General features: G+C 33.6%; 1 protein-coding gene across 2 annotated transcripts; it reads right to left on the bottom strand.

Moving 5' to 3' along the window:
- Window positions 1-448: 448 nt before the first annotated feature.
- Window positions 449-11,751, bottom strand: LOC120071424 (galacturonokinase). Of its 2 annotated transcripts, XM_039023701.1 has the most exons (14): window positions 11,428-11,748; window positions 10,924-11,037; window positions 10,636-10,707; window positions 9,289-9,332; window positions 8,391-8,544; window positions 7,692-7,757; window positions 5,916-5,995; window positions 4,978-5,077; window positions 3,561-3,736; window positions 2,642-2,682; window positions 2,501-2,529; window positions 2,115-2,184; window positions 1,895-1,984; window positions 449-870 (listed from the first exon to the last, which is right to left on the bottom strand). In XM_039023701.1, exons 1-14 carry the CDS (start codon window positions 11,458-11,460, stop codon window positions 614-616), a joined length of 1,326 nt encoding a protein of 441 aa, XP_038879629.1. In that variant the 5' UTR covers window positions 11,461-11,748; the 3' UTR covers window positions 449-613. The 2 variants fall into 2 exon arrangements, with proteins under 2 accessions (XP_038879629.1, XP_038879630.1); XM_039023702.1 differs by lacking the exons at window positions 4,978-5,077; window positions 5,916-5,995 and having other exon boundaries at window positions 11,428-11,751.
- Between the last annotated feature and the right edge of the window lie 1,687 nt (window positions 11,752-13,438).

Here is a 13,438-nt window from a genome sequence, read left to right as displayed (position 1 = left end):
ACTGATTCTCTCTAATTGCCACCTTTTATTATGGTTAGGTAGGAATGAGATATATCAATTTTACATCACTTGAGTTAATTTTAAAATGGTTAAAATCACTTATCATTTTTAAAATTAATCATTAAATACCTTTAATCATTCAAAATCAATTATAATATTATGAAAAATGAGTTTAAAAATAAAAAATTAAATATTTAATTAATTGTAAGTAATTGTGTGTTTTTGAGTAATTTTAAATTGAACAAAAGTGATTTTAATAATTTCAAAATTATTCTCAAACATATGTTTAATCTGCATTTGACATTGATCGACATGGAGCAGATCATCCAAATCTAGATATCTTCGAAATAGTGTACTATTGATTCATATAACATCCATTACATTACTCTTACATCTATAATAAATGGCATTTTAAAGCATGCACTTGTTTTAGTAGAAGAATATAACATGTACAAGTACAATGTTAAAAAAGAAGAGTATTTACAAGATGCACCTTTCTTGAATGTGAAATGTCAATGAATCAATATAGAGCGACAAAGATACAGAAATGACCAGAATGCAATATATAATATTACAGGAAGAATGAAATCAATTAATACTGGAGAAATGGTCCTTAGGAGGTACCACATATGATATGAGCGCAGTCACCCGGTTCACAAATCAACACGGCTGTCTCTGGGTTCATCTGTGCTGCTAACTCTGGCTGCACCTTCGTATACTCTGTCCACACAAAATCTACAGCTTCAGCAGCATAGTTGGCATCTACGAAAGCGAGACAACAACCTCTAAAGCCAGCACCACTGAACCGCGCTCCACATACTCCAGGAGCTCTCAAGAGGATCTCGTATAGTTGAACAAGTGGTTCTGCACCTGCAAGGAAATCATATATGGTTTCACAATGTTGTTACTGATATAATTTTTCAGTTCAAAACAAATCCATCACGTATTCTAGCAACAGTCCCATGCAAATGTTGTGCCATTCAAACAAATAATTTGAAATCACTATCATTTAGTGTTCCTATTCAAAATCCAATAAAATAAAAAAATCTGAGATTTAAGGTGCATTTAGTTGGTGATCTAAGAATAGAAATTTGAAAACATAGGATCCAATAAAAAACAAAGTTGTATTTCATGTTTCTAGTATTTTTTTTAATGTGTTTGGGAGTAGATTAAAAAGTGGATCACAATTTAAAAAAGCTTTCAAATGTATTTGCTAGTATATTTTTAAACCATAAAAAGATGTTTTTGAAATTTTCTTTCAGTGAATCACAGAATTCAAAAAGCAGTTTTCAAAATATGCCAAACTGATATTCGTGGGGTCAATTTGATTCAATTGCATGAACATGAAAACATAAAACAGAATCCAACTTATATATGAAACATGCCCTTATCCAACCCAATGAGCTGGAACCATAAGTGGGATGGATGCTCCTGATGCAATGGATAAAGAGAAATAATAAATATTTGTTGACTAAAAAAAAGAGAGAGAGGCATATTAATTGCTTAATCCAGTACTATATCGGCAATATGAAGATATTAGCAGTTAGACAAAATAACGTAGTTAGTGAAATGTCATGGAGTTGTTTCATTACGTATGTAAATAAAATAAGGTGACCATTCGATACAACATGCAGTTAGAACGTCTTTTATTGCTTTTCCAATTATAATTTTAAGATAGTCCACCCAGGAGAGCTTTGACAGAATGATATAATTAGACGTACTAATTAGAAGTTTCACGCATAAATAGAAATAGCTGTGACAGAATGATATAATAGTACGCCTTTTGTTACTTTTCCAATTATAATTTTAAGATAGCCCACCCAGGAGAGCAGGAAAAAAGAGGCAGAATAGCATGCCCAAGTAAGGTAATTGACATAAGAAAGTTGAGACATACCACATTCGTAGTTTACAATTGAACTTCGCCCAGAAGCCGCAATGAGTTTTCCAAAGTCTTCCAACCTCCCTGAAGCCCAAGCTTCGAGTCCTAAAATGACCATTATATTATAATTCATTTCAAGTCCTCGACATGACTACAACTGAGGGAAAAAAAGAAGCTGCTACTTGAATAAATGAAAAGAACGATTCTGCAAACAATAACGTCTAAGAAAGAGTACCTTGTAAAACCCGCGTGTTTTCTGAGAAATAATGTTCTGCTCTTTTTGCCAAGTTTGTTTCCAGCTGGGACTGTCCAGGAAAATCCAAATGAAGTGAAATTCAAGAAAGAGTTACAAAAATAAAGTCTCAAATTGTTTGACAGTTTTGCTAATATTGCTTGACTTCATTACAAACAAGGATGTTCGGTGGAGTTGATTGAATTGTTGGAAATTGGAATATACATGAAAACTTGATTCAATACCCGAAGCTTTAACTTTGAAGTTTACTATTTGACTAAAATATTTTTTTTCCTTATCACACAAACATTCACCAATGCAGAAATTTCCGTTGTAGAAGGAAGATGACAAGACTGATTATCGCTTGCATTAATGTTAAATGGCATTACCTTATGAGCTTCATAAGTTTCCTGTTCAACTGATAAGAAGACAACATTCAGAAAAGGAATAAGAATCAAAGTCATCAAACGAGGATTAAAAAGTAACCAAAACAAAAAAGCAAACTTCACAGGGCCTGCAGAAATACTAACCATTACAAAGGAGTGGCTCCACATGAGAATTGCCAGATGCACTATAGAATGAAAAGGATGCGTAATAAATCCAGTTTGTCCCTTAAAAAGCAACAGATTTCATATAATGCTCATTTAACATGCAAAAAGAGAGAAAAGCCAACATAAACATAGCTTAGTAGTTAAGGCATCCTTGCTTCTTCTAAGAGGTTCTATGTTTGAATGCCCCCACCCTATATGACAAGCAATATTCTCAAGAAAAGGAGAAAAAAGAAACCCATAATATGTTTAGATCTCAGATTCTTGTCTTTGTCAGACATAGACCTGTTTATACATGTCTAGCGGTTATCTATCATCCAAGGTAATGAATTCACGAGTGTTACTCCAAAACCGAGCCTTTACTTCCCTTGGTCTTAGCTTCTCCTTGTAGGTATAAGATTCCCTTTCAAATTTATATTCCTCTTCCTATTTCCTATTCCAATGTTCTCGCCAGACTCATCTTCAGATCAGTTTTTCTGCTGCAACCTTGTACTAGATAATCTGATTCTCAAACTACACTGGCATTACAACACCAACCCCGCGTCAAGCTATCCTTTTTTACTCGGTCAAAGAGAATGGCTTAAAATAATGCAGGCAGTCCATTCTATATGTTCCAATTTAATTTCCTCCATCATTCTAAAGGTCTCTCTTTTTATATAATTGAAAGTTTCCAGACATTTAAAATAGAAACTCAAAAAGATATTTTCTGTGATTGCACTCCATCCCAACTTCAAGCATTACAAGCTCAAATTCATAATTTCAAACTCTAATTAAACTTAAGACCTCAAACGTGGAATGGTTTTAAAGCACAGAAGGAAGATGTTCAGATATGAAGAAATCAGTATTACTAAAACCCAATCAAATAAGGAGGTCCAGTCAGCATGAAGGGTGTAAATATTACTTCAGAAGAATTTTTGCAGCCTCTTGACACTCTGCAACGCGGTGATTATATCCAGGGTTATTTGTCAAAGCCTGCTTCAATCCTGAAAATGCTAATAAAATTTGGTATTCCTTCTGCGTCTCAGATTTTAGACTGCTTTCCATATCCAGTGGGCGTATAAGCTTGAAATCTTTAGTCTTCACATGTCAAATAAGAATCATAAAACACGTTATGGTCACGATTAAAGGATAAAACAAGTGACAAGCCGAAATTTTGGAAGAACTAGAGAGACATTCAAACACTCAAAGCCAGTACATTTTCAAAGGATAAAAGGTTTGCTTCTGAAAAATATGACAAGCTGCCATTATTAGAAAATAATTGGAAGTTACTGGAGAAACATGTATTAGGCCCGAGTACTATAAATTCTGCATGTTTGATAGCAAAGAATAGTCGACGTTGAAAAGAGTAAAGGCTGATTAGATGTAGATAGGAAAGAAAGCTACCCAAAAGAAGACAACAATATCCCTGAAAGCTAAATTATAAGCTGTAAGCCTGTAACCCAAATATACTTGCTCCTTTGTTTAGCGGTATGTTTCTACAGAAGAAACCTAAATGTCAACACTTACATTAACTTCGATTGTGCACCCCATAATGTTACCATTTTTTTAATATATATGATACAAGCTTTTTTCCTTTAGATACATATGAAAAGTAAACAAAATGGAATAACATGAAAAGTACTCCCCATAAGCTTATAAGCTCACTGAAAACGACACTTGCTAAGTATAGATAGTCTATATTTTACACACATATTGTTCTACTTTATTTTCTCCCCGATTAGGTTAAGCAATAGTTATACCTAATTTTACTTAAATATCCTTTAAACAATATTCAGGGTATTTTTATGAACTCGATGGATAAACTTGACTTTAATAGTATTCTTGTTCAACCAACTAGAAAACATGATATATCAAACGGAAAGGAAAAAGGATTGGAAAGCTGAACTATGGCTAATATAAAATTTAAATATGAAGAAACATTATAATGAAATCCAAATATTATACAGGTACACACACTTACAACAACAACAAAAAAATGAAGAAAAAAGAGTGAACAACGTTAACGTATTACTTAACTCAAAAAAGTTAGTTTGAAAAACTAAATACAGAAACTCTCTCCTAATCCTAACCAATATTGTGAACACAAAAGGATCCTTATTAACATTTTAAAATACAGTGTGATTATTAGTATAACCGTATAAGTCTTATCATTTATAGAATAAACTAGCATAAAAACAAACAAAATAATAAACGAAGTATAACACGCAGTTAAAAGCTTGGAAAAGATTCAAAATGATAAAATGGTAGATGAAATAAAATTCTTCTGTACTTCATCATAAGATATTTGTTAAAATTCGAGTGTGTGAATAATTCACTACCTTGCAGTTCATGTGCAATAGACAACCATAGCTTGAAAGTAATATTGCTGATTGGTCAAGTATGCCATTTCTCAGACCCAAGTATCCATTTTCAATTAGTCTACATTACAAAGGGAAAACGACATAAAAGCATGTGAATATAATTACATAGAGCATGCATACACTTTAGCTGTGCATGTGGTAATGCTTTTGAATTTCTTAAAGGCAAATAATTATTTTAACCATCTCATATTGATTTGTAAAGAAGCATTCTTCATTTAATAGTAAATTTGAGAAGCAAGCAACTCAAGGGCTGATTTGTAAATCTTTTAATAGTGAATCTCTTTTTATTAAATTCTTTATTGAATAATATTCTCTTAAGTTAGCAAAAAAATCATATCAACAATTACCTTTTCTAACAAACTACATCACTGATAAATGGTTTGACCAATTTCTAATGCAGCTGATTGTATCTAAAGCAATACCAAACTAACCCAAATAATATCACTCCATGCATCTATCAGTCTCCAGAAAATGCCTCATATCAGATGTCTGGACATTAATTGTTCATCAATTTTCTCACCAAAAGTTTATGAGATTACTTGATTGTCAATTGGCAGACTATATGGTGGTGCATAGGCAATTGTGCCTGTTGCAGCCCCAACAAATGTGATTTCAAAACAAAGCATGCACTTGAAAAAAAAAGTTGAGTTTAAGTTCAAAATTTTCTGTGTCAACGAATTTGAAGTTAACTGAATGGAAGAGTACATGACAGAGCAGCCACAGGAAGGAGATGTTGAAATAATACAACTGCTTCGAGCTCCACTCTTACTAAAGCAGGTTCAAACTAATTTTTGTTACCATGGTAATTTGAACAGATACACTAGCAGCATTGAAATCTCAGAGAGACCAGTTGACTATATGCAGCAGAAATATAATCAAGAAATCAAACTACCCACCTATCATATTCAATATTTTCTGAGGGAGATATTGTTAAATTATTAGCATTTTCCAGCGCTAACAAGTAAGCCAATCCAACCTGTCAACCATAAACTACAGATTAAAACTTAGTTATTGAAACTGAGGCCTCTCATATAACCGTATTAACTTCAAAATTAGCAATGCAAAACTCCAAGAATAAATGGGGAAAAAACATCCCGCTATGTACTTTATTTTTACACTTCAATCTAATATGTAGCTACATTACAGCCTGCCTTATAGAACATGATATTCAATTCTTCCATTGGAGACTAATAACACAGACTTCAGAAGGTGTGGATTTTCATGCTACCAAACCCTTTGAGACTTGAGTCTATCACTCTTAAATTTTTAATGGCATTATAGTCTTTTGTGAACATGATATTCAATTCTTCCATTGAAGACTAATATCACAGACTTCAGGAGGTGCAGATTTGCATGCTACCAAACTCCTTTGAGACTTGAGTTCATCACTCTTAAATTTTTAATCACATTATAGTCTTTTGTGAACTCCAATTGGGGGTTGTCGGTAACTATGTACATTATTGCAATCACCTGAAAATCTCTTGTACCGAAAATATGGTTCACATACATTTAATTATAAAACTTATTTCCTAGTTCAAAGTGAGAATGATTTTCTAAATGTATATCAATTTATATATATGAAATAAGACCATTTAAAAATTCTCACCCATAACCCAAGCTTACTAGTATAGTATATATAGTGGAAAATATATTTATGGTTCTAGAGTAGGTGTCTATTTAGTACCCTTGAGGTTTCAAAAGCATCACTTTTGGTACTTGGGGTTTGATAAAGGATTCTAAATGGTCACAAGCTTCTTTATCCATTACTTGGCGAACGATAAAATGATGTGATAGTTTGATTGTTGATTGTAACTTGTTGATTTGGCAAAATTTAACAATTTGCTGTTTTTTTATAAGGTGGGCATCCTCTCTCTTCCCTCCTCTCCCCTTCTCCGACAATCTCGTAACTACTATCATTTATCACAATGCCTCTCTCCAACCAGCTATCATTGTCGTCACCCCTACTTGAACCCTGATCTAGTCACTCCAAATCTATTCTCCTTCCTTCTGGAAAACTCTAGTAACAACCATATTCGAGCTCTAACAGGGATGGCAATGATGGTTGGAGATGGGCGACACGACAACAATAGCAAGATTGTTAAAGAAAGGGAGAGGAAGGAAGAGAGAAGAAGTCCAGTCATTAAAAATAATATTAGATAATTAAATTTTACCAAATCTGAAAGTTACACTTAGCCACACTGTTAGTCTACTCGAGCCATTATCCAAACCTCAGAGACAGATACTAAAGTATTGCTTTTGTAATTCCAAGAACCAAATAAACACCAACTCCATAAATGACGGACCAAAAGTGTAGTTTGCCCTATAATAATATGTGTACGTATTCATTAACAAAGTTGTGAGTTTGGGAGACATTCACTGGGGAGCAAAACATATATCCACACCACAGCCTTAATTGTGTAGAATAAAAAATTCAAATATAGAGAGAAGCCCCCAAAAATGGCCCAAAGAACAATAGCCTTCTTTCGTTTTGGCTAAATCATGTACCAATCTAATTTGTCAGGGAAGAACGGTTCACTTGGGTCTTGGTACTTAAATAAATTCTATGAAGTGATTTAAACCTATTAACCATCGACCAACTTTACAGCTGTCAGAATGCAAAAGGAGACACAAAGTAAATGCAAATATATATACATATATATATACACACTTACAGCTGCGGAAGAGCTAAGGCCTGAGCTGTCAAGATCATCAGAACCAGAGATATATCCTATTATACCCTGCAACATTGCAAGAAAAGATCTGAGACATATTTTAGCTACCTCCGTAATCCACCTCAAAGAAAAATAAATTCTAAACTTTTTATTTTTAATACACACTCCAACCAAATGCTTACAAACTCTCCACCCATAGTCGAGATTCCAACAAACAAGACAGTTATATTAACAATCCAATGTAACTAACCTATATCCCAACAAATGATTGAGAGATTGAGGATTTCAAGGCAACAAAAAAGGACTTTATTGTAGCTGGACAGTCCTTTGCAGCTTGGTACATCCTACTTAAGTAAGTGGAAAACTGAATGTAGGATAAGATAAGCAAAGCATTGTATATGATACTAGTCTAAAACAATTACATAAAGGTAAAGTGATACAATGTATTTTGATAATTCTATAACCCTAGACATTATAAATTCCAGTTGATGCTTACAGCCAAAATATTAGGTAAGGACTCCACGTCTCCAAGTTATAAAGTTAGAACTACTTTGGCAGCTAATTGGTCTAAAATAGACTAATCATTCAATAAAGGCAACACTATACATCGTGCAATGTAATATACTATTTGGCACTGACTTCTTAACTGGGTTGTTCAAAATCTAGTTATAAACTCCAAAACAAAGAAAAGTCTCTTACCTGAGAAAGGCAATGTTCTTTTTGTTGTAGTGCATATACTGCTCCTCTAGCATACCTTCCCCAGTTATTGTCATCTTTCAACTTAGCATGACCATTTGCATTAGTCCCTTCCTTCTTGTTAATAAAATGGTTTGGATACTGGTTTTCATCAACTCTGCAGTTTCCACAATATAACTCAATGAATGTTTATTGTAGCAGTGTGCAAGAAAACTATGCATTTGCAGACCTCTGTGAAAAGTAGGCTAATACCAACATGAAATCCAAACACAGACAATTAAGTCCTACCACATCTTACATATTTAAAGCAAGCATGATGATTTTTCTTTCTCACAAAGTTTTGGGGAAAGTACAAAATAAGAAACAATTATAGATTCAAAAAGGAAAGGAATTCAAAAGGTGAAACCTTAGACATATAATTCAAGTCCCCTTTGTACTCAAAGATATATAGTGTTATAATAAAAGCAAGCAATAAGATCCAAAGACAAGAAATCGTCCATCTAAGCAGAAAAAGTTAGAAAGAGTCGGACAAACTAAAGTAGAAAGTTTCTTTGAGAATGACTGGAAGCAGAGAGAGGTAATGAACTGGTTGGAGACAGCCTCATTAAGTTAGTGATTAAGTTATTTCTAGTAAACAAGAATTGGCAGTTTTGGGCTGTTCCACAGACAATTCACGATCACAGCAGCATTAGAATGTTTCATTAGATATTGCATGGTGTAGGATAATTTCATCTCAGCCTATAGGCAATGTGATGACACATTTACATGAATTCAGAACAGAAAAGCCTGCAGTTTTGACTTATTAATAATAAGAGTATTGCCAGGGTTGTAATTGATGCATACTTCCACAAGAGTTATAAGATATGTTATAAAAAAAAACAAATTAGAGAGTGTACTACACCTGAAATTAACATCTCCTTTGAACTGAGCTGAACGGAGTACAACCTACAATGGCTCCAAACATTAGTTTACATCTAATCTAAATCGTACGAAAACTTGGGTTTCAAGATAAAATATGTTGTTCATGCATATTCGATCATTCGTGAAGAAATATAAGGTAGAGATTCATATCTCAGAGAACGTTTAAGAGCTGAAGTTGAAAGTCCAAGAAATTAAAATGCTAACAATGTACATAACAACCACGATCTTAAACATCAATTTAAAACAAAAGTAACAGGTGTCGCAGGTTGTTTTACTTGTTTATATATACACACAAATGTATGTGAATATAAATACATGCACACATTCATATATATATGTGCATAAATGTCATAAAATAAAAAGAACTTACAATTGTAATATCAGTTCATACTGGTCCATAGAGTCGATATATCATTGATTCAAACATTTAGGTCTTTTGAAATGGGAAACACATCTAATGTTATTGATATCTTTTATAATTTAGACCTGCTAACATCTCAAGTTTCGTATACTCTGATTAACTTTCTTCATACTCTTGTTTTCCCTGAATGATGGCCCTCCCGCGTGCACACACTAGAGTAGTACACTTTTACACTTTGGTACTAAGTAAAGGAGCTGAGTTCTAAAATCTAAGGAAATATCTTCTAGTACTTACCATGAATACTGATCAGGCAGATGGCATGATCAGATTAACTAAAAGTTGATTTTAAATTGACTTGAGGTAGGAAGTAATTAATGCAGGATTTGAAATAGCTGAAACGTTATACTCTATTTACAGCAACTCAAAAGCAGAAGGCATTCCAGGCAATCTTAACATTGCCACTATAAAACATCAATAACGTGCTCTCACCCACTATCAAGTCTAACAATGAGTCCTCAACACAGTAAAAGTCTCCTTGGAAATTGAGTGAAGAACAGTTTCTTTCAAGATACATAGTCAGTAGGTCTGTCATCACCTTCCATGCAAAACATAACAGTCGATGGATCTAATCTTTCAATTACTTTTGCAGGTTTTATTATCAAAGTTCAGAATTCCACACTTTTTCCTTACAAAGCTCGGTTAATGCCCTATGACTACATCTAGGCATTGCAACCATATCCAGATAGCCAGATATAAACCAAAATATTTTGATTTCATCATAAACTTAATATAAGTCAAATATAACACATATTTTTAAATCCATATGTGAGTAGCTGATTGTGAGGCAACGGAAATCCTATAATAATGCTACATTCTTTACGGAGGTGCTACTAGTCTCTCATTTGAGATTCAGGAGTATGTAACTCAAATAGGCACCAGAAAAGTTTATAATTGCACAATCATTACCTGAGCATCGCCAGAAGGAACAAATCCTAAAAGCACTCCCTTATTTATGGCCATTGCTGAAACGTTCCCACCCTAGCAACCAATAGAAGAGTTCAAAAGAACTTCAATGTCATCTTGGAAATAAATTCCAGAAACTGAAATCAACTCCATTATTTACTAATATAAAGCTTAAAAAAATGGAAACCAGGCAAAATGCCGTTACTCTTCCAGTTCCTGACATAATAGCACCAATATGAACTTCAATGAGACGCAGGGTGCAAACTTTAAGAATCATCATGTCGGACTAACCTGATGATCAATATGAGCTCCCAGTGGACAAATGCGATATGGAGAGACAACTATGCGAACATCCTCCTTGCTTCTCTTGGACATTTCCGAAACAATCGTCTTGATTCCATTTAGCTAAAACAAACAATCAGGTCAATTACAAATGAGCGAGAAGAGATCCAATATAAAATCACAAGAGTGTAACATTTATGTCAGGAACAATCTCCCATTCGATCCCCATACTAACATTGAACTAAACATTGACGACGGATCCAATACGTAATGTACTAAGTGAATCAAAATCAGAAAACACGTACAGTATATCAACTCAAATTTTTCAGCTAGAAATGATTTAACAGAACGCGTAAAACATCAGTGTCATCCCAAGCAAATTAGAAGACAGCCAAAACCACAAGCAATCCAGAAACCAGTGAAATCCACACAAGAACAATGCGAAAGAGATTAAAAAAAACCAGAAACAACATGGAACCGCATTGCAAATTGAAGGCAAGTTTGAAGAATTACCTCGTCCTCCGAAGGCCAAGACGGCTTCCCCATGCTCTGTAATGCAAACAATTGCCGACGCGATTCGGTGTGTAGGCCAGCCAATGCAGAAATTTCTAAGGTTTCTCAGAGAAGAATGATCAATGAAGAGTAGAGGTGACGAAATCTAGAGGAATAATAATGGAGTTGGCGACAGAATCGGGTTAAACGTCTTGTCTCGTGAATTTACTATCGCATTCTCCATAGCCTAAACATAGGCGAAGGTTTGATTGTATTATCCATCCTATCGGTTTGATTCGGTTCGTAAAATTCTGCTCGTCCTTTTAACTCTATTCCTATGTACGAATCCTTTCTTGCGTGTATTTAGGAAGAGGGAGGATTGTTTTATCGGATTAAAATACCATATTGGTGATGGTAAATCTAGTAAAATAGGGGCGTTTGGGTTGGGGACCAACCCAATTTTAATAGTAAACACCGTTGAATTTAGATTTTTCATATTTATCAAGGAAGTTAGAAATTGCATTTTTTTTCTATCTCTATTTTTCACGTTTAACAAATAACTCCATCTTACTTTTTTTAATCTATTTTTTACAATTATCAATGAACTCAACTTTACAACTCTGCACCCAAATGCAACTTACTAACTCTAACACATTAACCTCCAAATTTATTAACTCTACTCAGTGGACCAAATGCCCTCTAATGGTTTGATTTTCAAGTATTTAATTTTTAAAATAAGTTATTTTGAAAAAAAATTGAAGTGTTTGCAACTACTCAAAACAACTTTTGAAAAAATTTAAATGGATCTAACATGTAGCACAAATGTCAAGCAATATGCCACAGGCAATATGTATGACAAGTGAGCAATACGGAAACAAATAGAAATATAAAGACACAAAAATTAGTAACTCAATTTGGAGCAATATTACTTAGTCTATGGGCTATGTGCCTAGTGGAAATAAACTTCACTATATAAAAAGTTTAGCAATTACAATGAAAAATACTTAATTGATAGACTCCCTCTTCAGTGACTCGTGTATAGGTTCCTCCTCAATTTCAACTTAGGCTCTTCCTAAGTTTGAGCTCCCCTCACTTCCACATTAATGTTTCTCCAAGCTTTATATGAGATCCCCTTAATACAACATATTTAGGCTCCTGTAAGTGTGAGATTCCCTCACCTTCAATGTATTTAGGCTCTCCTAAATACAATACATGAAGGTTGAGGCCTAGACATATTCTAAGCTCAAAACTTTTAATGCACAAACTTTTCTAATAAAAAGGCTACCCTAAAAATGAACAAGACCACAATATAAATATGCTAGCTTTGATAAGATATTCAAGAAAAGAATCAATCATCTCTACAGGAAAAAGACCAGCAGGCCATGAAAAATATAGAATTTCGGTAATAGATGAGGGGAAAATATTTTGCAGATTAAGCTATTTTGATCAACTGAGTACTATAAATAAAAACGACTCTTTTTGAAAAATAATTTACGACTATTAAAAAAAAAACTATTTTTTCTCTAGTCAATCCAAACATTCCCTAATATGATAGTCAAAGCGAGCACAACTCAAATCATGTTAGTAATCACGAGATTTGTGGTTCAAATCATCTACCCAATAGTACTTAAAAAACACTAATATGAGATTGGTTATTGGAGTTCGAGGCTTTGAGTTCAATTGTGTTTTATTAATTTCAATCTTCATACTTTCAATTTAAACACTTAAAATAAAAATGGTTTAAAATAAAAACACTCGGTTACACTTTTCAAGTGTATTTTTATATACAAGTTTGTCTAGTTTGCTATATACTGAAAGTAATTATATTAATGTTAAATTACATTTTTTTTTCATCAAGAACGTTTTATAAAACTCTTAGAAATGCAGTCTAGATAGCAGGCCTTCCCCTGAGTCTCACGTGTCTATCGTTTCACCACCAAGGCATTGTTGAAACTAATAGGCTAAATATGTCCTTCATTCACCATCACTTTTTCCTTTTTAACTTCTTTCAAAGGGGAATGTAGGACTTCCT

The sequence above is a fragment of the Benincasa hispida genome, chromosome 2 (assembly GCF_009727055.1).
Source record: "Benincasa hispida cultivar B227 chromosome 2, ASM972705v1, whole genome shotgun sequence".
Taxonomy (NCBI): Eukaryota; Viridiplantae; Streptophyta; class Magnoliopsida; order Cucurbitales; family Cucurbitaceae; genus Benincasa; species Benincasa hispida.
This window is presented reverse-complemented; position numbering and strand designations above follow the sequence as displayed.

Bases quoted from the DNA above. Each gene is read 5' to 3' on its own strand.
- LOC120071424 (XM_039023701.1), bottom strand. From the start codon at position 11,460: ATGGGGAAGCCGTCTTGGCCTTCGGAGGACGAG. The intron at 11,038-11,427 runs GTAATTCTTCAA...TGTTTGTTTTAG, and splicing joins CTTGGCCTTCGGAGGACGAG to CTAAATGGAATCAAGACGAT. The intron at 9,333-10,635 runs GTAATGATTGTG...GAGCCATTGTAG, and splicing joins TTCCTTCTGGCGATGCTCAG to GTTGTACTCCGTTCAGCTCA.